The sequence below is a fragment of the Primulina eburnea genome, chromosome 5, assembly GCF_022965805.1.
Source record: "Primulina eburnea isolate SZY01 chromosome 5, ASM2296580v1, whole genome shotgun sequence".
NCBI lineage: Eukaryota > Viridiplantae > Streptophyta > Magnoliopsida > Lamiales > Gesneriaceae > Primulina > Primulina eburnea.
Window position 1 is genome coordinate 4,055,226 of NC_133105.1, and position 22,295 is coordinate 4,077,520.

A 22,295-nucleotide genomic window follows, 5' to 3' on the forward strand; every position below is an offset into this window, starting at 1 on the left:
CGAGGGAGACCCGCACATCATTTAACTTTTTGAGCATCATGGATTTTTAGACCTAGATAGTTTTTGTAAGAAGTTATTTTAATTATTTTAAGCGTATAGTTAATGAAATATTTGTAAATTATATGTAGAAGTTGGTTTAACTTTAAAATAAGTTATTGCAAACATTATTTTAGTAATAAGATTATTATTGTTTTTTGTGTTTTTGATATCTTTATAAACTTTCATGTATATTAATAATTAAATAATAATAATAATAACAATAGTTTAAAAAATATAATTTTAGAAATTATAAGTAAATACTAATTTAAATGTTTTTTTTTTGTTTTTGTTTTTTTTGGTTTAAAACCCTTCTTCGAGTGAAAAAAACGACGCCGTAAAATAGAAGCCCTAGGAACTACCGCCTCCATTCTCCCATCGCAACAATGGCGGACAAGAAAAAGCGCCGCCGTGCAACCTCCGACTCCGACTCCGACTCTGACCCGGTTCAATTCAAATCCAAGCTTAAACCCGACTCCACCATCCTCCAAACACTTCAAAATCTTAAGTCAGCTGAGTCCACCTCCGCGGCCGCAACGAAACCCCTTGGCCTCTCCGACCTCAACCTCTCCACAACCTGCCGTGAAGTCGCGGACCTCCCTCTTTCATCCGTTCAATCGACCATCGAATCCCTCGTCCTCTCACTCGCACACTCCATTCTCTCCGGGAACGGATTCTCCTTCTCAGTGCCATCTCGCTCCGCCGTCAACCAGCTCTACGTTCCGGAGCTCGATCGTATCGTGCTCAAAGACAAATCATCCGCTCGGCCATTCGCCGCCGTCTCCAGTGTCCGGAAAGCCACCATCACCACCCGTATTCTCCAGCTCGTCCATCAGCTTTGTCTGAAGAGCATCCATGTTACCAAGCGTGATCTCTTCTACACCGATGTTAAGCTCTTCCAAGATCAGACCCAGTCCGACGCCATACTCGATGATGTCTCCTGCATTCTTGGATGCACGAGGTCAAGCCTCAATGTGGTTGCTGCGGAAAAAGGGGTGGTTGTTGGGAGGCTGATATTTAGTGATAACGGCGACATGATTGATTGCACCAAAATGGGAATGGGAGGAAAAGCCATACCTCCCAATATAGATAGAGTTGGGGATATGCAGAGTGATGCATTGTTTGTCCTCCTAGTGGAGAAAGATGCTGCGTACATGAGGTTGGCCGAGGATAGGTTTTACAATAGGTTTCCTTGTATAATTGTCACCGCTAAAGGCCAGCCAGATGTGGCAACAAGATTGTTCTTGAGGAAAATGAAGATGGAATTGAAGTTGCCTGTGTTGGCATTGGTGGATAGCGATCCATACGGACTAAAGATTCTGTCCGTCTACATGTGTGGTTCCAAGAACATGTCGTATGACAGTGCAAACTTGACGACCCCGGACATAAAATGGTTGGGAATACGTCCCAGTGATCTTGATAAGTACAAGATTCCGGAGCAATGTAGGTTGCCTATGACAGAGCAGGATATCAAAACTGGTAAAGATTTATTGGAGGAGGACTTTGTGAAGAAGAATCCTGGGTGGGTGGAAGAGTTGAATTTGATGGTGAAGTCGAAACAGAAGGCCGAGATTCAGGCACTGAGCACTTTTGGGTTTCAGTATCTCACCGAGGTTTACTTGCCACTAAAGTTGCAACAGAAGGATTGGCTCTAAAATGCTAGTAAAATTCATCCCCTTTCCACACTCAGTTATGGAATTTGAAGATTTGCATTGTACCAGTATTAGGAAGTGGATATCAAGGAAGGCCGAAAGTCATGGCTTGATTTGAACTCAGAAGCATGGAAGATGACTAGCTTAACTTAGCATTATGGCTTGATTTACAGTGAACTGCTGTGTAATTCAATGCATCTTTTTACCTGTCCAAGATTGGTCATTGTGTATCCCCTATGGACGAGTAGGATCAATTTGCATATTAATTTTGGGTTTCATGTGTTTTTTCTCCTTCCAACTGCTTTAGATGGAGGATCCGGTTTGGTCAGGCAAATTATGGGAGGCAAATAGTTTGTGAAGCATTTCGATGATACAAGAAAAAATGAAACGAGTTTGAATGTAAAAAATCGGTTAAACCGATTAAACCATATTTTCATATATAATTAAACTTTATTGGATCAGATATTTTACAGTTTTTATTTTTTAAATTGGGATTTAAACATATCTAGAAAAAAATTATTGAGTTTTAAACAAAATCCTAATTATATTATTTTAAGTCCTTAATACTTATAATTATTTTATAACTTGTGATTTTATTTTATTGAGTGTTTGAATTTGATAAAATTAGATGAGTAGTTAAAAAAATATAAAGTAATTTTTTTTTTAAAATATCGGTTCGGTTTAATCTATTTTAATTACTCAATCGATCAGTTTGATTGGTCGAAAAAAATATCAGATCGATCTGTTTCGGTGTTTTCAGTTAGGACGGTTGGAGCGCACACCCCTGATCGTCTTCACCACGGGATCATCATATCTTATGGGAGAGGGAGACCCGTACGATTATTTGGGATATAAAACTTTAGTCTAGGAGACAAGTTTATTGACTGCGAGCCACACGACATTATAAAAGACATTTGGCCCAACCGCGTGAGGCTGGTCTCTGCTCCCCCTAAAAAAACTGTCTAAATCTAACATCTGGATACTACAAAATGGGTAAACTAAAATATTCTTGGCCGCCACTAGCAGGGAACTGTTGGAACAAGGAAGGGTCTTGAGTTAGATCATTAGATCACGACGTGTGGGATGCTCCAAAATTTTCTTGACCGGAATACGGTTTGTTGACATAAAATTGCTTATGTGATGGCCGCAGATACAAACATAGGTTTTTGGAAAGCCGCATAATATTCTAAACAAAATCACGACACTATATGTTAACAATCATGTCTACTACATGAACACTTTCCGACCGACATAATGAATTCCAATAAAAATATATAAATACAAGCTACAAGATTAAAAATACAAATTCATCGTTGAAATGACCAAAAATAGCAAAAAAAAAGTGCAAATTACATTATGAAAATGTAATTATTCCGATAATAGAAATGCCCATACGCTACTTCATTACTAATTATATATAACTTTTGCTAGCTAAAAACCCTCATGGCTTGTGAAGTTGTAATTTTAAAAGATGTTAAGTTTCATTATAATTATTTAATTAGCAACAGAAGTTAATTATGATTTTTAATCATAGTTTAATCTCATCCATAGAACTTGATCGATTCTTAAATTGCCAAAACTATAATAACATAAAAACAACAATTTGACAGCTCTATTTAAAGCACAGTTTGATAAATTTTATGCTTATCTCACATCCGAATGGGCAGATTTTTGCCCTATATTAGTCCGATCTAAATAGTTATAATGCCTTCGATTGATACCTTTGTTTCCTCATTATATTTGACGTGGATGTCCGTCGAATGATGGAACAAGTGGGATTGGGATATAAAGGTGTGGTGTCTGATTATGTAACCACTGACCAGACAAAGCAATACATAAATGTGTTGTAAAATTCAGCAAAACGGACAAATCTAAATTAATTAATTATCAAAAAAATGCTTCAAAAATAAAATATCAATATTAAACAGAAAGCAGAAAATGGATTTTGTGATATTTTCTTGATAAAAATTTGTGTGAGACGGACTCACAGATCGTATTTATGAGACGTATATCTTATTTGGGTCATCCATTAAAAAGTATTACTTTTTATGCTAAGAGTATTACTTTAAGATCCGTGAGACCGTCTCACATGAGACTCACTCTATTTTCTTACGTTATTCATAATACGTAAAAGTATCAATGTAATTTATAGATTCATTCTCTATGAATATTACATGAAAACATAAAATCTAAGACGTAGAAGATCATATAATAAGTTATTCGATAGAATCAGATTTATATTTGAACGAAACTGAGTATTGATCCAAAAGAAATATTTTATATATTCGAAATCAAGTGTAATAATTATTTATTTTTTTAAAAATTTAATATAAAATAAATTTGAAAGGATAGATTAATAGGGGTGGCTTTTGTTCTCCCTCCAACAACGGGTACACCCAACTAGTTGGCAGTGACAGAATTTTCGTGGTTGTAAATTGGCCACGTGTCAACGCACTGAGCCCACTTGTAAACACACAAGTGGTTCGACGTTTGGACCAAGTTAAAATAACTAGTGGATTATATGCCAGCACCTGTCGCACTCAAATCAAATCGTCAACTTTAACTCACTTTATTATATTTCCAATTGTTCATCGAACTATTTTCTACATTTTATGTTTTTTTTAAAAAAAGACCCATCAAATTAATGATTCTAATTTTTACTATCATTTTTTTTTTAAAAAAATACAATTTTGAGAGAAGAATTCAGTGACGAAGAGGTTGTGTAAATTACTGAATCAATTTTTCATAAAAATATATGACAAAAACTTGTGTGAGACGGTCTCACGGGTCGTATATTGTGAGACAATTCTCTTATTTGGGTAATTCATGAAAAATATTACTTTTTATGCTAAGAATATTACTTTTTACTGTGTATATCTATAGGGTTGACCCGTCTCACAGATAAAGATTCGTGAGACCGCCTCACAAGCAACCTACTTCCTATATCTATTTTAAAGATATTCATTAGTTAATTAATTTTCAAGTATTGGGTGTTTTATAACTCTTCTATGGACAAAATATTCAAATTTAAAATATTTTCTTGGGTTGAAGGTCAATTGTACTAAAATCTATGTCAGGTTAAAGAGGAAAATAAAAAACTTACGTCGTGACAAAATATAAATATATAATCGTGTCTTTTTTTTTTTGGTGATATCCGAGTTAGTTGAGTATATGAGATTATTTGTTCGATTAATTTTATTAACATTTTTTCGAACGAGTTAACCAGACGTTAGTTGTTCATTGTGTCTAATCTAATTGTTTAATAACTAATATTGAAAGGGATAATAACATTTTTCGTCCTTTTCGTTAACCGCTTTTCCCATTTCAGTCCCTCGTGATTTTTGACTGCTTAATTAATCCTTCATGTTTTCAAAATGTTCCCGAATTGGTCCATACCGTTATCCTGACGTTAAGGTTAACGTTGACTTGTGAAAAATGGTAGAAATTAGCGACGGTGTTTCAAAAACCGTCGCTAATTAGCGTCGCTACTATTTCCATAAAATAAATTTTAAGTTTTTTTTAAAAAATTATTAAAAGTAATTTTTTTTATTTTATGGAAGATGGTAGAAATTAGCGACGGTGTTTAAAAAAACTTAGAATCGGACTATGGTAACAATATTAATGATCTTAACTAACACTTAAAAATTTACAAAAAATTAAAGCGAAAAAGTTTACCCTAAGTTGAAACTAAAATCGTGTAAGAGTAAAAAAATTTAAGTGTTGTGAAGTGGTGTGTATGAAAATGGAAAGAGAGTATATTTATAGACAGTTTGTTTTATGCTTTTGGTAAAATAGCGACGGTGATTGCAAAACCGTCTATACTTCAAGGTTAATAATATTACCGTCGCTATTAGCGACGGTGTTACCAAAACCCGTCGCAAACTGTCTATAAAAATGCTCTCTCTCCATTTCATCCACACCACTTCACAACACTTAAAATTTTTCTCTCTTACACGATTTTAGTTTCGACTTAGGGTAAACTTTTTCGATTTAAATTTTTGTAAATTTTTAAGTGTTAGTTAAGATCATTGATATTGTCAGCATAGTCCAATTCTAAGTTTTTTTTTTAAATTATAAATATTTTTTTTATTTTATGAAAATATTAAATCGTCGCTAATTAGCGACGAAGTTTTGAGAACCCGTCGCTAATGTCAAGTCAACGTTAACCTTAACAACAAGATAACGGTAGGGACCAATTCGAGAATATTTTGAAAACATGAAGGATTAATTAATCAGTCAAAAATCAGAAGGGACTGAAATGGGAAAAGCGGTTAACGAAAAAGACGAAAATGAGTATTTTCCAAATATTGAAATGATTTAAAAGTTTATTGAATACACAAGCTAAAATACAGAGATTCCCACGGAATGGACTTCGCTTAAATTTAGCCAACACGCAGTTGGTTTTATTATCGGCTGATGCCAACGCATTTGATTTTGATTGGCCTGCCATAATTAGTCGGGACTCGACGCACCACAAGAACACCCTCTCTTCTCCACCACTCAACTTCTCCGCGCGCCAAATTCACCAGATGAACCGCAGCTCATCGATCCCTCCGCCCCCACCGCCCCCTCCTTCGTCGGGAGAAGGGTCAAATAAGAAGGTGCGGAAGCCTTACACCATAACGAAGTCCAGGGAGAGTTGGACTGACGACGAGCACGACAAGTTCCTTGAAGCTCTCCAACTGTTAAGCTTCTCTGATTTCCTTCGTCTACTTTATTTTATAGGCCATTTGTTTCCCGGGGGAGTTGAGAGATGATCAACGAATTTGAAGATGTAAAGTTTGCACTTTTATTATTAGTTTATTGGAAAATGTTTGTCTCGGATTATTTGTCTGAAATGCTTTGTTCAATCCACCTCTAATAGGTCTTTTTTCTTTTGTATTGTGTTGTTGTTGACTTCTAATCAGATTTAACAGAGCCTATTTTAAGTTATGCCGATTTCTTTTGTGTCTCGTTCAGTTTTCTGAAAGTATGCATTGCATTCATGCTGTGAATATCAGGTTCGACCGAGATTGGAAGAAGATCGAAGATTTCGTTGGTTCAAAGACGGTAATTCAGGTGCCTTTTTAAATCTTTGGACGAAAATCTTCAATATTTCTTATTTTCAGCATGTTGTTGCATTTTGTTTGAAGAATTCTGCAGCGTCAAAATAAGTCGAAGATCAAGGTTTAGTTTATGCTTCCAATGATGGGTCCTTGTTGTATCTACTTAAATTAATCAGCCATCATTTTTTGCAATTCGATCTGTAGTTGAACAACAAGACTTGGTTTCCTTCTTAGATTTTACTGGATTATATGTTGTTAGCATTTATTGATGATGTTGTTGGCAGATTCGCAGTCATGCACAAAAGTACTTTCTGAAGGTTCAAAAGAATGGAACAGAGGCACATGTACCTCCCCCACGACCCAAGCGTAAAGCCGCCCATCCATACCCGCAGAAGGCACCCAAAAATGGTGTGCCTCCTTTGCATGAATTCGAACATGATTTTAAACATATAATTAAAGCCTTTCTGGTATCTTGATACTTGAGTTTGCCACTTTCTGCTGTTTTTTCGGCAGTTCTAGGGCCACTCCAAGCATCTGCGGCATATGGTTCGGCATCAGTGAATTCTCTTTCATCTGGTTATCATGTATGGGATGATGCTTCCATGCGTGGAAATGATCCATCAAGCGGAGTCACACCAACTGGGAATGATTATGATCTACTTGGAGTTGAAGGCATGCATATTTTTTTAAGATCGTGTATAAAATAAATAAACCAATATATTTTAATAAATTTTTCTGTAAAAAATGCCCAATAATCAATAAGGTGAACTTTCCAAACGTATTTTGACTCGTGATGTTTCTGATTCAGCTGATATTGTATCAAAGGGACCTGAAAGGGTTGGTAACTGCAATATGAGCAGCATTGGAAGTTCACCCAGAGTTCTGTCAAGTTCCGACCTGCCAACTCAGAACATGCAAGGTTCCATGATTCACGGTAACCTCCTTGAACATGTACCTTTTCCATTCCAATGATCCAGTCTACACAAGATGGATGAGGATCGGATATTATCTGTAGCTACACTTAAGAATGGTAAAACAGAAATAATGTTCATCTGATCATCTGTGATGTCCAGAATCTATATTTCCCTACTGTAGCTCAAGTTTTCCTGGATCCCTTCCCGAAGTCTTTAGATTTGAGAATGAATGACTAAGAACCGAAATAAATGCTTATGGCTGTTGGGCTCTTACTCATTTGCTACATTTTTCATACGTAGCTGAATCTGCTTGTGTGTGCCTCTATCTCAGTATTGCTTCTAAGTATAGGATTGATGTCATTTATTGTTTTTCTGTTCTTTCGATGCGTCTGACATCCAAACTGAAGGGGCAATATTTTAATAGATATTAAAGAGGTTGTGAATGGGCTATGCTGTTGCTTCAGGTGTACTTTCTGGTGTATACGAGGAAGTTTTGCATCAGATCACTCACTAATATATATTGCTCAGGTTCTACTACGAATGGGACAGTACTTGCAGCAGTAAAATTCAATAATGTTAATTCATTCTCGCCATTATGCTGCATGAATCATTAGTTAGTTGTATTATCGTCCATGTGATAAGCTCCAGGGAACTTAAGATAGAAATCCTAAGATGAAGGTTCAAAGCTTGATCTTCAGATACTAGATTACATATTGACTGGCTTTAAGAATTTCTAGAGGGATTGAACATGTCTCTTGGGTACACTTCTCTTTTCACTGGCTTCGAGTTGCAGGCAAGATTTTTTCAAAACGGTAGTTGTTATTTCGATGGGTAATGGTCTTTGTTTCCCTTTTTAGGTATACCGGATTTTTTTGAAGTCTATAGCTTCATTGGCAGTATTTTTGATCCAGCTGGTAAAGATCATGTGCAGAAACTCAAGGAGATGGATCCTATTAATTTTGAAACTGTGAGTTCACCCAAGGTTAATGTTGATATTTTATGTGCTTGTCAATCAAGTAATACTCTTGGCCAACGTGTGTCTTTACTCCAGGGAATAAAACTGAGATAAAGAAAATATCGAAAACATTCTAAACCATCTGACAGCCTGACACTGACGTATAGTGTGAAATTTGCTTCATGAGGAAGCTTATGATCATTCTTGTCAAAAACTAATATGTTATCATTCTTCCAAATGCAGGTCTTGTTGTTGACTAGAAACCTTACCATTAACTTGTCCAGTCCTGATTTTGAGCCAATTGTAAGCGTTTTTCTGAAATTAATTGTTTCGGCATTTTTGTGAAATGGTTTCCTGTAGTCAATCTTAAAGCATGAAAAGGTCTCAAGCAGGGATGTATAGGTGAGAATGGCTCAAATGGTTCTTGGATCTCATAAATGCCTCATCATAAAGACTTGAAGGTTCTGTGGGTATTGTCAATGTTGAGATCACACTTTGATGTTGGTATATCATTTTTTAAATATTATGTTTTTAGAAACAGATAGAGTCTGAAGGGGTAGGTTAATATGGTTTAAAGCGAGAGTCAAGGCTGGCATGATTTATATTGTTTTGCATTTTCATAACCTTGTCAAATGATGCCATAAAAAAAAATTATGTGAGCCTTGTACACTTTGAAAGTTTCCATGACTCTACTTTTCTTTGGTCATCGTGTATCTGGTGGTTTAGTGGTGCGGGCTGTCATATTGGCTGGGGGATATAAAAGAAGAGGTTCATAATCTATTTAATTGAAATATAACTTGACTGTTTTTTCTGCGTCTCGTTCCTTATTCACGCTGATGTTCTCATGTATAAGCTGTTTCCACATTTCTGCAGAAAAAGGCTCTATCATCTTATGATATCAGTACCAAAACAGTAGGCGTTTGACCTATCTGCTGTGATAGGTCTAACTGAATCGCTATAAGCCATTCGAATAGAAACTGGAGGGGTAGATGGTGTCCAAGAAGGGAAGTGGCTGGTGATCTGACTGCCACGGGACCTGATTTAGAACCGTGCTCGAAGTGGAGCCAGTGGTCTCTATAAGGTGAAGTCTGTGATAAATTCAAAGAATGCTCATCTGATATCCCGAGCCAATTATTGACGTATCCATCATGTCAGCAACACAAGTATTGGACAAGATGTCGATCTCTGTAATAATCAGAGGCGCCAACTTGAAAAGAATACATGTTATGTCTTTGTTCCCTCGGTTTCAATTTTGTTTGACATAGTGTTGTAGGTTGCTAGTCGATAATTTGTTTGACTTGTTCTTTGTATTTTCTTTCATGTTCGAAAGAAGCATACCAAAGTCTTTGAAGCTGAGGTGATTTTGTGCTATTAGAGGATTTATTATATTGTAATAATATTGGTATGTACTTCGTTGCGAATTCTGATTTTGACGCGAATTTTAGTGCAAACTCCCCCCCAAGTTCAGAGGAAACAAAAGCCTGCACTCAAATTCCTATTTAATCGAAGTACTTGGGGTGATTCATACGTAAGTGAATAACAATGCATGAGTAACGGGAATGACTTACAAAATGTTTATTTTAAACTTTTATCTATAAATTTCAGGAAGGCCAAATAACTAAAGATAAATGAATAATTAATGGTAATAACTAGTTATGTAAAAATGTCAGAAAGTTCGAGTAATAAATCAAAAGATCTTATAAAAAAATATTAATTTTTGGGAAATTCTGAATATACGTTTTATGTTAAATTCATGATTACATTTTGTATAATAAATTACAAAAATATCATTCAATCTCTTTTTTACTCTTGAAAATAAAAAATATTATCTGACTGTGATGCACAAAAATTTTAATTTTAATATTTTATAGATCAGATCGATCGTATGATTCTAATCTTTCCATTTATTAATTATTGATAATATTTATATATATCAGTGGTACGCGATTCGACCATCCCTCTCAGTCAGCGCAGCAGAGACCCTCCCACATCTCTGTCCTCTGCAACCTCAAGCCCACTTCTAACCCTTTCTGTTTCTATTCTTTTTACTCAGATTCCACGGATCAGAGACGCAGCTAGGTGTTCTTCCTCCCACGTCGCCTCCACCTGCCGGTATTTGATCCGCCTCCACCGGAGTCTCATCTTCGTTTTCTCTCACACTTCATCACTTTCTGGGTACGTTTTATTTTAAGTGTTCGTTGGTTTGATCTCCATGCTTGGGCTTCATTTTTTCCCAGATTTTTTATTATATTGGAGCTCGTTTCAACTGTACTAATTCGAATAGAGTTTGAACCCGATTGAATTTGACTGGAGCTCGAGCTCGGGACAGAAAATTTTGCGTGCACTAGTTACCAAATTGGAATAAATAGTAATCTGGCTTGTTTGTAAGCTTTGCAACCGTTAAAATTAACCGCAAGGGTTTGGGGATTTTATCTGGTAGTGAGAATTTGTTGATTTGGTGATTTTGCTGATAGATCGTTTAATTTCACTAAATTGTTGATTTGATTAATGATTTTGGCTATTTGTTGAGGCTGGGTTGAATTTCTAAATTTAATCAAGCACTCGGTTTGGGTATCTCCCTGCTTCGCCTAATATTCAAGCTGATTTTAGGGTCCCAGTCATCTCAATTGATCAAGCACTCGGTTTTTGTATCTCCCTGCTTCGCCTAATATGCAAGCTGATATTAGGGTTGATCAATTGAGATGACTGGGGAAGTTTTGTGTTATAGTCCATATTGCAAATATTCCAGCTGAATCCTTTACATTGTTGTGATGAAGATTTCAATTAACTTTACTGAAATATCACTAGTATAATCACTAGGAGAAAGATTGTTACTCTGATGAGCTAAAGATGAAATTGTACTCCAAGGTTCTTCCAAATCAGAAGCATAAACATGTTCTTCTTCAATTTTGATGTTATTGGTGAAAGAACTTTCTTGTGTTATTGTGTACTTGTGCTGAATTATAATTTTTCTTGGCCCCATGTTCATGTTCATTGAACGAATGTCCGTTGTGTTCTTTTTAGAGCCGATTACAATCTTGATCTAATTCATGGTCGAATTACTGAGGGTAAAATGCTTTTGATTGTTTTAGTATCAATGCTATGTTTAAACATTGATACCCATAGTCTTAGACTTTTGGTGGTACATTTTCCATGTCTTCTTTCTTTTTTTTCTTTTCCAGGTTTCTCCCGAGAAAAGAATAGTTCAAAATGTTACAAAGTATTCCCCATCAAATTGTGCAATCCCCAGCCAGGCTAGGCCTGCCAAACCCCAATTCACCGTCTCTTCAAAACCCTACCCCTCCGAAATTTTCCTCTCAAACTCAACAGTCGCACCATCCTCATCAATCCCCTAATCAGTTGACTGCGCCTGCTGTTTCTCCAGCTCTTCTTCCTCTTCTCCCACCTCTCCCTAGAGCACAGTCTCTTCTACTTCAAATGGCAGCTCTTGACACAAAATTATTTGAGGTTTCACCAAATTGCTCCCACTGGCTTAGTGCTTTTCGAGGCTCCCTTCCTTCCTTCTTATCTTCCCAAACCCAGCCACTGATGCCTGCTCCATCAGACTCATCTCCTTTGTCAACCAAAGATATCCTTTCCCAATTCACAGCTCTCCAGACCCAACTCATTGAAGCTGTTGCAGAACTCCAAGAAATTCTTGATCTTCAAGATGTTAACGAGAAGCTTGCACGTGAAATCCGGTCCAAAGATTCTGCTCTTCTTGCTTTTGCCAACAAACTCAAAGAGGCTGAGCATGTTCTTGACTTTCTTGTGGATGATTATTCTAATTATCACCGCCCTAAACGAACAAAGTCAGACAGTACTGCCGAAGATTCCTCGACAACGACTGTTAAAACTCAGCTAAAAGTGTCAGATATATTGTCCTACGCGCACAAGATAAGCTACACAACCTTTGCACCTCCTGAATTTGGTGCTGGTCAGGCTCCTCTTCGAGGTGCTCTTCCTCCTGCCCCACAGGAGGAGCAGATGCGAGCATCTCAGTTATATAATTTTGCCGATCTCGATGTTGGGTTACCTAAAATGGACGGCGGCAAAGATAAAGTACTCGAGCCATTTATTGGAACTCCTACGGGGATTCCTTCAGAAAGTAACCCTCTGTCAGCAGGTTTGATTCCTCCAAATATTGTCGTTCCATCTGGATGGAAACCCGGGATGCCCGTGGAATTGCCAATTGATCTACCAATTCTCCCTCCTCTTGGTTGGAAGCCTGGTGACCCAATTACGTTGCCACCATTGGACTCTCTTCCTGGACCACCTAGGGTTGAGGAACAGCAACCGAGGCCTATTCCTCTATCTGGGCTCACAAAAGCACCAGAGCCTATCCAAGTCCGGCATGTGCAGCTTGACATTGAAGATGATAGTAGTGATTATAGCAGCGACATTGGCAGCTCTGATAGTGATTGATTAACCGGAGTTTGTGAAGGACTTTGACCAGGGGCGAGTAGAAATTTGTAAGTTGTTATTTTAATGACTTGTTTCCAACTCTTAAGCCAATGAAATTGTCTCATATGCCAATCACTTAGTAGTGTGTCTATGTTGTCGGCATTTTTCCTAGTTGGTAAATCAATTTTTTGTATGTTAGTTGTCCCATGGCCGATGATGATGCAAGAAGTTTTTAAAAGTTACAGACATGTGCTGGAGTAGGGGCGGGGCTTGGATTTGTAACAAGAGGCCAGGAAGATATGGGATACGAGTTGATTCAATGATCTAGAGGATCAATTTTATGTTTTTCAAGAAAACCACGTATAAAAAAGATTGAAGTTTCTATGGTCGATTTCTGGACCCAATGGGTGAAATCTAACATTGCTGTCTTCTCCCACCGAACATAATTAAAGATAAATGCTAGTGGATTATATAGACTTGTGATTGAGTTAAATATTTTTTTTAAAGAAACAAAACCGAGTACCAAACTTCAGAATAATTATATCGCAGTCTCTGGCCCTAAGCAAAGTATGTCCACTCTCACAATTAATTAATTAACCCATAAAAGGCACGCAGAAAAATATAATATTGTCGATACATTTATTTCTTGTACTTTGGTATCATCGCGTTTAAATTAATATTACTCACGCACATTTTTTTTCCCCCAAAAACCAAGTTGCCTGAGTCAAATTTACAATTTTTATTTTAGATAAAACCAACCAACATTCACGTCTTTGTCATCTAAGTAGAATAAGCACTGATTTTTTCCGGTTTCGACATTAAATAATAATTGATTGAATATATAAATAGAGTTATAAACAAACTTAATCGAATCGAATATAGTAAAAATTTAAGTTTGAATTCGACTAAAATTAAGTATATTTGGGTTCGAGTTCGGTTTGATCCTCGATTTTTTTTTAAAATTTCAGTTTGAGTTCTGATAAAAATGATGTTCGAGTTTGGTCCGAAATCTTCGAACATATTCACGAGCTATATGAAATGTTCGAAAGCTCTAAAATGTATATATATTTAGTATATAATTAGATTGTAATAATAAAATATTAAGGCTCCGAACTACCGAACAAAATAATTTTGGCTCGAAAATAGAAAAAAGTTCGAATATATTCGAGTTCGATAAATTCGAATACGAATCAAATATGTATCAATCCGGTTCGAAACATTCGCGAACGGACTCGATTTATTTACAACTCTATATATAAATCTATATGTAATGATAATTAAATCGATTATTGTTCGTCTTATATTTTATATATTTGTGGAAAAAGTTTACACCAATCATATTTTATAAAGAAATTATTCCTTGGTAACGTCCTAACTTAGATGAGTTTCAAACTAATTTGATCAACGAAGACAATAATATATGAGCCAAAACTTCTATCTCTCTTTGTATGTATGTAAGAAATTCCAAATCCAGATGAGGACACCTAGTAAAAAAGTAATATTTGTTTCTTTTTCTTCGAATAATTATTTGATAATTGCAAGTCACTGTCAATATTACTATTTTAAAAAGAAAAAAAAACAGCTCTTCTGAATATATTAAAATTACTGTGTGGACAGAAGATGACACAAAACATCACATGCGAATCCAAATTTTCCTCGAAATCTTCCTACGTTGTTGCTAAGGATTCAGTGGCATGCGGCTTTGTCTTCGTCGGTAAATTATATTTTCACCTATTTCCATTAATTTTATATTCAAATGTAAATTTATATATTTGATGTGATTGGACGACGACATTAACATAGGATAGTGCTGCCAACAGATGGGACATATATCTACGAAGAATTCATTAATTTTGCAATATATGGTTTTTGTATTTGGTGAGAAATTAAATATAACGATGAAAATTATAAGCCTTTCAAAAAGGGCTTCACACATTTTTTTTATTTATAATAATTTTTTAATTTGGCTAGAAATATATATATATATGTAATATTTTAGCAAATATATATCAATACTAACTCATTAACTTGCCACATCGCTGCGAGGGACTGGGACTAAGCTATAAATGAGTGGTTGAGGAGCCTTATCTTATCTTTCATATTTGTATGTACTTTTAGTCAAATGACATAAATTGGTATTAATTTGAAATCAGTGTTTTTTTTATGATAATAGAATTTTAGGACCTTTCAAAAAAAAAAAGGAATTTTAGGAGAAAATTGCGTAACAGGAGTTTGATATTTCGGTCAATTTATCTTTTTTGTATCGTTCTCTCATTTGTTTTTTATTTAATTTTTTTTTGTTTGAAAAAAAAAAACACATGATCCCAACTTTAATAGATAATGACTTAAATCTAAGTCAAAAATTTGTGTGAGAGTCTCACGGGTCGTATTTTATAAGACAGATCGTTTATTTGGGTCATCCATGAAAAAATATTATTTTGTAGGCAAAAACTTGTGTGAGACGGTCTCACGGGTCGTATTTTGTGAGACAGATATCTTATTTGGGTCATTCATGAATATCGATAGGATTGACCCTCAACATCTCACATATAGAGCTTCGTGAGACCGTCTCACAAGAAACCTACTCTACTTTTTTTGCTAAGAATATTAATTTTTATTGTGAATATCAGTAGGATTGACATGTCTCACAAATAAAGATTCGTGAGACCGTCTCACAAGATACCTACTCTAAATCTAATTGTCATCCAAACACATAGTTATAAATGAAGAATTTTTAAAGATGAGGAGGAGATACACTGAAAATTGAAATTAGAGTTGAACTCTTCTGAGACGATCTCATTGATCAATTTTGTACGACGAATCTTATATTTAGGTCATTCGTAAAAAAATATTAATTTATATAAAAAAATTATTACATTTTATTTTAAATATAAACAAAATTGACCGTCTCATAAGAATTATCTTCGGTGGATAATATGCACCTGCTCTTCGAAATATTAATTAGTTGTGAGGCTGTGATATCAATTAGTAATCATTCTAAATGATAGACATATTTATCGAAAGTAATCTTTATTTACATGTTAAGAAATTTAATTATATATTTGTTTTTCCTAATTGAATGAACAAAGAGTTAGTCTCATATGAGATCGTTTCAAAGATCTTAATCTGTGAAACAGGTCAACCCTACCCATATTTACAATAAAAAGTAATACTCTAAGCATAAAAAATCATACTTATTTATGGATAACCCAAATAAGAGATACGTCTCACAAATACGATCCGTGAGACCGTCTCACACAAGTTTTTGACATGAACCAAAAGTAGCATTTTAATTTTAATTCCAAATTTGCTTTCTTGTCCATCTAATAAAAGTAAGTTGATATCGCAACCCCCATCATATTTATTCCCAGTTAATTCCAAACCCGCATTTCCAACCTATTCCTCAGTGTAGAGTTGGGAAAATAAATTGTTGCATAATTCATATACGCGTGTGTATGTCCATATATATATATATAACTTCACAAAATATATCTAAAATAAGATTTCCAGTTCACGGCAATATATACAAAGTACGTACATACATGCATATTCTAGGGTAAACATGAGAAAAAAAATTATTTTTAATCATGTATGTTTGATATTTTACGATTTTAATACTCAATGTTATTAAATTTCTGAATCCAAAATTGAAATATATTTTCTAAATTTGATTGTAGGTTTGGACTCTACCAAATTCTGATGGAGAAAGAAAGTAAAAAATTCACTATTTCACAAGATCACTATATTTGAGAAGTCTTACCGATGAGTTTCAAAGAAATGTGCATAATTTATTTAAGGATTATTTCAAATTAATGTTTATTTATATTAATAACGTTTAAAAATATGGAAAGCCATATGAAATCCTTAGATAATTTCTCTAAAATTTGTAGGAAAGAATGACTGATTTATCCGAAAAGAAAGCAGTTATTGCTACAAAAAAGATTGAATTCATCGGAATAGAAATCGATGAGTTCGGAATAATTATGCAAGAATATTATGGAAATAAATACATAATTTTCCAGAAAAAATTAAAGAAAAGAAACGACCACAAAGGTTTTTAGGAGTTGTTATTTTGGTTGAGATGTTTATTAAGAACCTAGCAAAACATATAAAAATGTTTAGTCCATTATTGATAAAAGATGCAATATTTTTATGAACGGAAGAACACATAAAATAACTTAGCCAACTAAAAAAGATTTGTAAAAATCTTCCAAAAATGATTATTCCTCGTGTTGAAAATGATATGATACTGTACACAGATGTCAATTATCATTGGTGGGTAGCGGTTTTAACAAAGCTCACACCAGAAGGAGAATAATTCTGCAGATATTGTAATGGTCTATTTTCATAAGTAGAAGTCATAAGATTTCATATCAACGAAAACGAATCTTATGCAGTAAAAAGGGATTTTGAAAAATGAAAATTATTTTTACTAGCAAAGAAAATTACTTTGAAGATTGATACACGGGCAAAAGCTTTCTTAAAAAATAAAATTGAATCTAAACCTGAGAAAATTAGATTATTAAGGTGGAAAACTTTGTGTCAAAACTATATTTTTGATATTGTGATTATTAGATCTCATGAAAATATTCTTTCAGATTTCTAACAAGAGACGAACAACAGTGATATCCATGTCATCATAAAAATACAGAGACATTTGAGATAACAATTTGAAATAGTTCAAAACGAGTTTAATAAGCTTTCCCTAAATGCAGCAGTTGCGGGTAGGCTACAACGAGCCGATAAGAGAATTTTCTCCGATCGAATTACAGAATGTTAACAAGCTTATACCAAGTTATGATTTATAATACAAAAACATATCTTCTAAGTCATTGATAAGCCACATGTTTTCCAAATAGAGAGTTTTTGAGTACAAGACTATGTAGCTGTAGCAGCGGATTCAAATACCTCAAGCATTTGTGTTAGTTTTGGATCATTTCCAAATGAGTTGGTAAAAAAAATTGAGACTCTAGATCCATATCTCTCACCTCGGGGATTGAAGAAAGAGATATCAACCTTACAGACAAGAGTAAATCTAATGTTGATACCGATGAATCTGCAGTTTCTCCATTTCAGGTATATCCACAGAACTGAGAGAAATTGAAGACGAGAATAGGCATTAACTCAATCACAATCATGGTGGATGTAGCAGGAAAAATATCACAGGATATGGATGAAACTAAATCTCTTGCGACTACGTAGTTAGGCTGTGAGGAGCAGTCTGCAAAACATGGAGAATATAACCTGACAACATTTCGGTCAAAGAAATAAACTATTCAATTTAGAGCCATTTAAAATAGTAAAACATAAATAAAACTAGGTGTACACGGTAATATTAATATATATATATATATATATATACTGTAAGTACGAGACAAAAAAAGCATAAATAGTATAGTACACGCGCTAAATCCTTTCTAAATAAATAAATCACGGCTTCGTTTTCTCGAAAACTCCTCTTTGATTTATCTCCGTGGACTACAAAGCAAAGCAGAAAGACCGTAGAATTCTCAGCTCAGGGAAAAAGTAATGTGTAATTTTTCTGTTATTATCTATGCACACTATTTCTCATCTATATATATATATATGCTATACAAATTCCTTTCTTCGCCACCACTCTGCTCTCGTTTCTCTCTCTTATTTGGGTCATGGAACTTCAATTTTAGCTGACAGATGCATTATCATCTTTTGTGTATTCATATATAAGTTTGTGACGTATTTTTGTTCTGGAATTGGGTTTCGAGGGTTTTTTCCAGATGCTAAACCTCAATTTGACAATTGATACGATCTTTGATCGAGCTGAAAAGTTATCGGAGAAACAATTAATTGTGTCCGGTGATCATCTGGAGTATTCCGGTAGCTCGAATTCATCTGTTGTAAATGTGGAGACCTCCAGCGCCGTCGGTGATGAGGACTCGAGCTCGAACAACCTTTGCGGTTTTGATATATGGAAGACTAACGGTGATGATGAGGAAGCAGAGAATCGGACTGGCGGTTATGTGATGAAGGATTTTTTCCCGGCGAAAGAGGCGCCTCAGTGTCAGTTATTGGATCTCTCGGAGAATTACCCGGAGCTGGCGGGGCAGAGGGTCATTACTCAGCTGCAAAGGCGGCAGTTGAAGAAAAGTCGAAGAGGGCCGAGGCCTCGCAGCTCTCAGTACCGTGGAGTCACGTTTTATCGCCGCACAGGCCGTTGGGAATCTCACATTTGGTAAGTGGCAATTGTTAGGGTTCCGATTTCGAGTTATTTATTTAATTATCTGTTCTCAAGTACGCGTGCGAAACCTGCCGTGCTGTTATGGTGGGACATTCGATTCTGATCGCTGTTATGCATCTAAAAATAAAAACCATAGTACATAATTAAAATTCTTGTGTACGGTGTTTTTCATCTGTCGATTTGTATTGATTGTGTAAATCTACGTTCAATGTGTAAACTCTTTATGGAGTACGTTTTTACAAAAAATCTAGAATCTATGGTTTTGATTGCCATTATTTGTTGAATTTGAAGTTTAATTTCCCTAAATTTTTCGTACATTGTTATCTACTATTAAGATGGATTTTTCATTAATTGTTTCTGCAGGGACTGTGGAAAGCAAGTTTACTTAGGTAAGTAACTTGTACAGTGTAAACGACTTCATTTTGAGTAAGTTTTGACTTGGTTCAATTTATTTCGACTTTTCTGAAATTCTATTTGTCAATTCAAAGGGGGATTTGACACTGCTCATGCTGCGGCTAGGTAAGAAATTTTTAATTGTTGTGATTCGACATTAATTTTATGGGTTGAAGTTCTTGTGATTGATAAAATATGGAAATATATGTCAATGTTAATTCTAGGGCATATGATCGAGCTGCATTAAAATTCCGTGGACCGGATGCTGATATAAATTTTAACATCAGTGACTATGAAGATCTTAACGAGGTTCTTGTTACCGACTTATTTATGCTTTTCTTGTATTTTTTTGTTCCTGAAGTGCTTCTGATTTTTCTTTCTTGGTTTTCTACACAGATGAAGGATCTAACCAAGGAAGAATTTGTGCACATTCTTCGTCGCCGGAGTACCGGGTTTTCAAGAGGGAGTTCAAAGTACCGGGGAGTTACACTACACAAATGTGGAAAATGGGAAGCTCGGATGGGTCAGTTACTTGGCAAGAAGTAAGATGCCAAATATCGCTATTTTCTGAACATTTGGGAAGTGATTGATTAATTAGATGCAAGTCAATTCATAATTTCAAACATTCTATGTTTCCCTGCAGGTACATATATCTTGGATTGTTTGACAGTGAGATAGAAGCTGCGAGGTCTAAATATCTTGCATTCTTTTTCTCTTTTCTTGTAATGCTTGTTTGTTTGTCTTGATTGAGTTTGTTGATGTTTTTTAGAGCATACGACAAAGCTGCACTAAAATGCAATGGAAGGGAAGCAGTTACCAATTTTGACCCCAGCACTTATGAAGATGAAGTTAGCTTTGAGGCCGATGTTGGAGGTAAACATGAAAACGTTATCAAGAATGAACGCCGTTCAGCCTTTTTCCTGCTTTGTCTTTTACTTGATTCACAATTTAAATTTTTCTTTGACATTTCTAGCTGGCCAAAATCATAGTCTAGATTTAAACTTGGGGATAGCTCCTCCACATGGCGCCAGTTGCCTAACCCAGAGTATGGGCGTGGGGGACTCTCAGCTTCAATATGACTCGGACAAAACTACTGAAAATGGACAAAGGGTACCGTGAAATTTCAGATATGAAGTTTCGACTACTTTGTTCTCTATAATCGATGGAGATTTTTAATAGTTGTTTGGAATAATTTATGTCTTCTCAAACACTTCAAATTCTTTGGAAGCTTGCTTAGCTGTTACTCCTATTTCATTGCAGATTCAGACCTTGTCTTTAGCCCTTAGGAGATCTCAGCTACCACATGGATATCTAAATGCATCTGAACCTTTTTTCCAGAGTGGAATGAGTTCCAGTTATGATCCCATTTATCAGGTACACATTTTTCAGGTGAATATCGTACGGTCTTTCTTGTTTTTCATCAGTTGCACTTCACTTCTTCTATTAACACTCATTGTTGTAGTATCTTGAACAAGCACCTGGCCATGGCGTGACTCGGGACCTGAATTAAATCTTTGGAAACCGATTTTTACTCCATGGTCGGCCACATCAAGGATATAGTTTGAATTTTAAATGTGCCAGCGCTTTGCATTTAAACAAATCCACAAAGTTCACCTAACACCATATATTCAGTAGCTGAAAGTAGTCGGTCGTGGAACGTGAACATAACCTTGTGGTATTCAAGCATTTTGAGATCTGATTTTTCTTTCTGCAGGGATCAGCTCTAGAGAAGAGTATGGAAGTTGATTCATCAACAAATTTGACCGGGAGAAGCCATCCAAATGTGGTTCCTCCAACACCACTCTTGTTTACTGCAGCATCATCAGGATTCGCTAATTCAACTTTCCCTAATTCCTTTGCTGCTGTCCACCAATCACCGTTTGCCACTAAATCTCAAAACTCTCACCTCCCATCTGTCACGTGCATTAATGACGCATCTCGTTTTCACTTCACAACCTGAAACCAGCAGCATGCAGATTTCGATTTTCAATAACCATCTGAACTACTTAATGTTACCGAAGTTAGCTATACAATTTAAGAACTGTATTTCAAAGAATTTAATTTCCCAAAAATGTGTCTGATCTTTGCCTTGGTGGTGCAAAGCAGTCTAAACTTTACCATATTTGGTCTGATTAACCGCTACTTTGGGTAATAATATACATGCATGGTTGCATTGCTTCTTTGCAATGTGACTTATTTACCGATACATGCTCTTGCTTTTTATATACGAATCGTGAATATGTTTGATATATTCGATTCTACGTATATGGGGTTTAAGACAGCTTGTACGATGTTGACGAAACTTTGATCAACATGTTGAGTAGTAAATGGTCACCAATTCTTGTACTAAGCGTGGGGACAGCGTACGACAATATTTTTTAAGTAGTACTGTAGTTTTATCTGAAAAGACTAAGAGCATCCTAGTACTGCATCCTATGTTTTGTCCTTGGGTACACAGGCTGGCCTCTGTTGTAAAATTCCAACGTGATATCTTGTCATATTAATCATTTAGTGCTTCAATTTGACCATGCTATTGACTTAAAACAAGAAATCCATGTATTTGGCTGGTTCTTCACTTATCATCATGTTTTTTGGGACATCCACATAAAATTAAGCATATTAATAATTCAAATTTTATTTCATTTTATTTTTTTTTTTTTTAAAAAAAATAAACCATTC

At 35.4% G+C, this 22,295-nt stretch overlaps 4 protein-coding genes across 13 annotated transcripts; all 4 read left to right on the forward strand.

Annotated features, from left to right (window-relative positions):
- Positions 1-335: 335 nt before the first annotated feature.
- LOC140832469 (DNA topoisomerase 6 subunit A-like) lies at positions 336-1,964 on the forward strand. The gene has a single exon (XM_073196512.1). It carries the CDS (start codon positions 423-425, stop codon positions 1,689-1,691), a length of 1,269 nt encoding a protein of 422 aa, XP_073052613.1. The 5' UTR covers positions 336-422; the 3' UTR covers positions 1,692-1,964.
- Positions 1,965-6,059: 4,095 nt separating this feature from the next.
- On the forward strand, positions 6,060-10,023 carry LOC140832470 (protein REVEILLE 8-like). Of its 6 annotated transcripts, none has more exons than XM_073196515.1 (9): positions 6,060-6,372; positions 6,689-6,746; positions 7,018-7,141; positions 7,247-7,405; positions 7,542-7,667; positions 8,505-8,614; positions 8,846-8,905; positions 8,995-9,072; positions 9,476-10,023. In XM_073196515.1, exons 1-8 carry the CDS (start codon positions 6,218-6,220, stop codon positions 9,037-9,039), a joined length of 837 nt encoding a protein of 278 aa, XP_073052616.1. In that variant the 5' UTR covers positions 6,060-6,217; the 3' UTR covers positions 9,040-9,072; positions 9,476-10,023. The 6 variants fall into 6 exon arrangements, 5 of the variants coding, with proteins under 5 accessions (XP_073052616.1, XP_073052615.1, XP_073052617.1 ...); XR_012118121.1 differs by having other exon boundaries at positions 6,061-6,372; positions 8,984-9,072; XM_073196514.1 differs by lacking the exon at positions 9,476-10,023 and having other exon boundaries at positions 8,995-9,106.
- Positions 10,024-10,543: 520 nt separating this feature from the next.
- Positions 10,544-13,482, forward strand: LOC140832472 (mediator of RNA polymerase II transcription subunit 4). Of its 4 annotated transcripts, none has more exons than XM_073196520.1 (2): positions 10,544-10,795; positions 11,802-13,482. In XM_073196520.1, the coding sequence occupies exon 2, from the start codon at positions 11,813-11,815 to the stop codon at positions 13,025-13,027; it is 1,215 nt and encodes a 404-aa protein (XP_073052621.1). In that variant the 5' UTR covers positions 10,544-10,795; positions 11,802-11,812; the 3' UTR covers positions 13,028-13,482. The 4 variants fall into 4 exon arrangements, with proteins under 4 accessions (XP_073052621.1, XP_073052620.1, XP_073052622.1 ...); XM_073196519.1 differs by having other exon boundaries at positions 10,544-10,777; positions 11,411-13,482; XM_073196521.1 differs by having other exon boundaries at positions 10,544-10,777; positions 11,785-13,482.
- A 4,923-nt stretch (positions 13,483-18,405) lies between these two features.
- LOC140832475 (APETALA2-like protein 3) lies at positions 18,406-21,687 on the forward strand. Of its 2 annotated transcripts, XM_073196523.1 has the most exons (11): positions 18,406-18,532; positions 18,763-19,217; positions 19,587-19,612; positions 19,712-19,742; positions 19,841-19,925; positions 20,013-20,158; positions 20,260-20,304; positions 20,386-20,489; positions 20,590-20,726; positions 20,877-21,005; positions 21,331-21,687. In XM_073196523.1, the coding sequence occupies exons 2-11, from the start codon at positions 18,763-18,765 to the stop codon at positions 21,574-21,576; spliced, it is 1,404 nt and encodes a 467-aa protein (XP_073052624.1). In that variant the 5' UTR covers positions 18,406-18,532; the 3' UTR covers positions 21,577-21,687. The 2 variants fall into 2 exon arrangements, with proteins under 2 accessions (XP_073052624.1, XP_073052625.1); XM_073196524.1 differs by lacking the exon at positions 18,406-18,532 and having other exon boundaries at positions 18,570-19,217; positions 20,877-20,990.
- The last annotated feature ends 608 nt before the right edge of the window (positions 21,688-22,295 follow it).

Bases quoted from the DNA above. Each gene is read 5' to 3' on its own strand.
- LOC140832469 (XM_073196512.1), top strand. From the start codon at position 423: ATGGCGGACAAGAAAAAGCGCCGCCGTGCAACCTCCGACTCCGACTCC.
- LOC140832470 (XM_073196513.1), top strand. From the start codon at position 6,218: ATGAACCGCAGCTCATCGATCCCTCCGCCCCCACCGCCCCCTCCTTCG. The intron at 7,142-7,246 runs GTGTGCCTCCTT...TTTTTTCGGCAG, and splicing joins GCAGAAGGCACCCAAAAATG to TTCTAGGGCCACTCCAAGCA. The intron at 7,406-7,541 runs GCATGCATATTT...TTTCTGATTCAG, and splicing joins TGATCTACTTGGAGTTGAAG to CTGATATTGTATCAAAGGGA.
- LOC140832472 (XM_073196520.1), top strand. From the start codon at position 11,813: ATGTTACAAAGTATTCCCCATCAAATTGTGCAATCCCCAGCCAGGCTA.
- LOC140832475 (XM_073196523.1), top strand. From the start codon at position 18,763: ATGCTAAACCTCAATTTGACAATTGATACGATCTTTGATCGAGCTGAA. The intron at 19,743-19,840 runs GTAAGAAATTTT...TGTTAATTCTAG, and splicing joins ACTGCTCATGCTGCGGCTAG to GGCATATGATCGAGCTGCAT. The intron at 20,490-20,589 runs GTAAACATGAAA...TGACATTTCTAG, and splicing joins CTTTGAGGCCGATGTTGGAG to CTGGCCAAAATCATAGTCTA.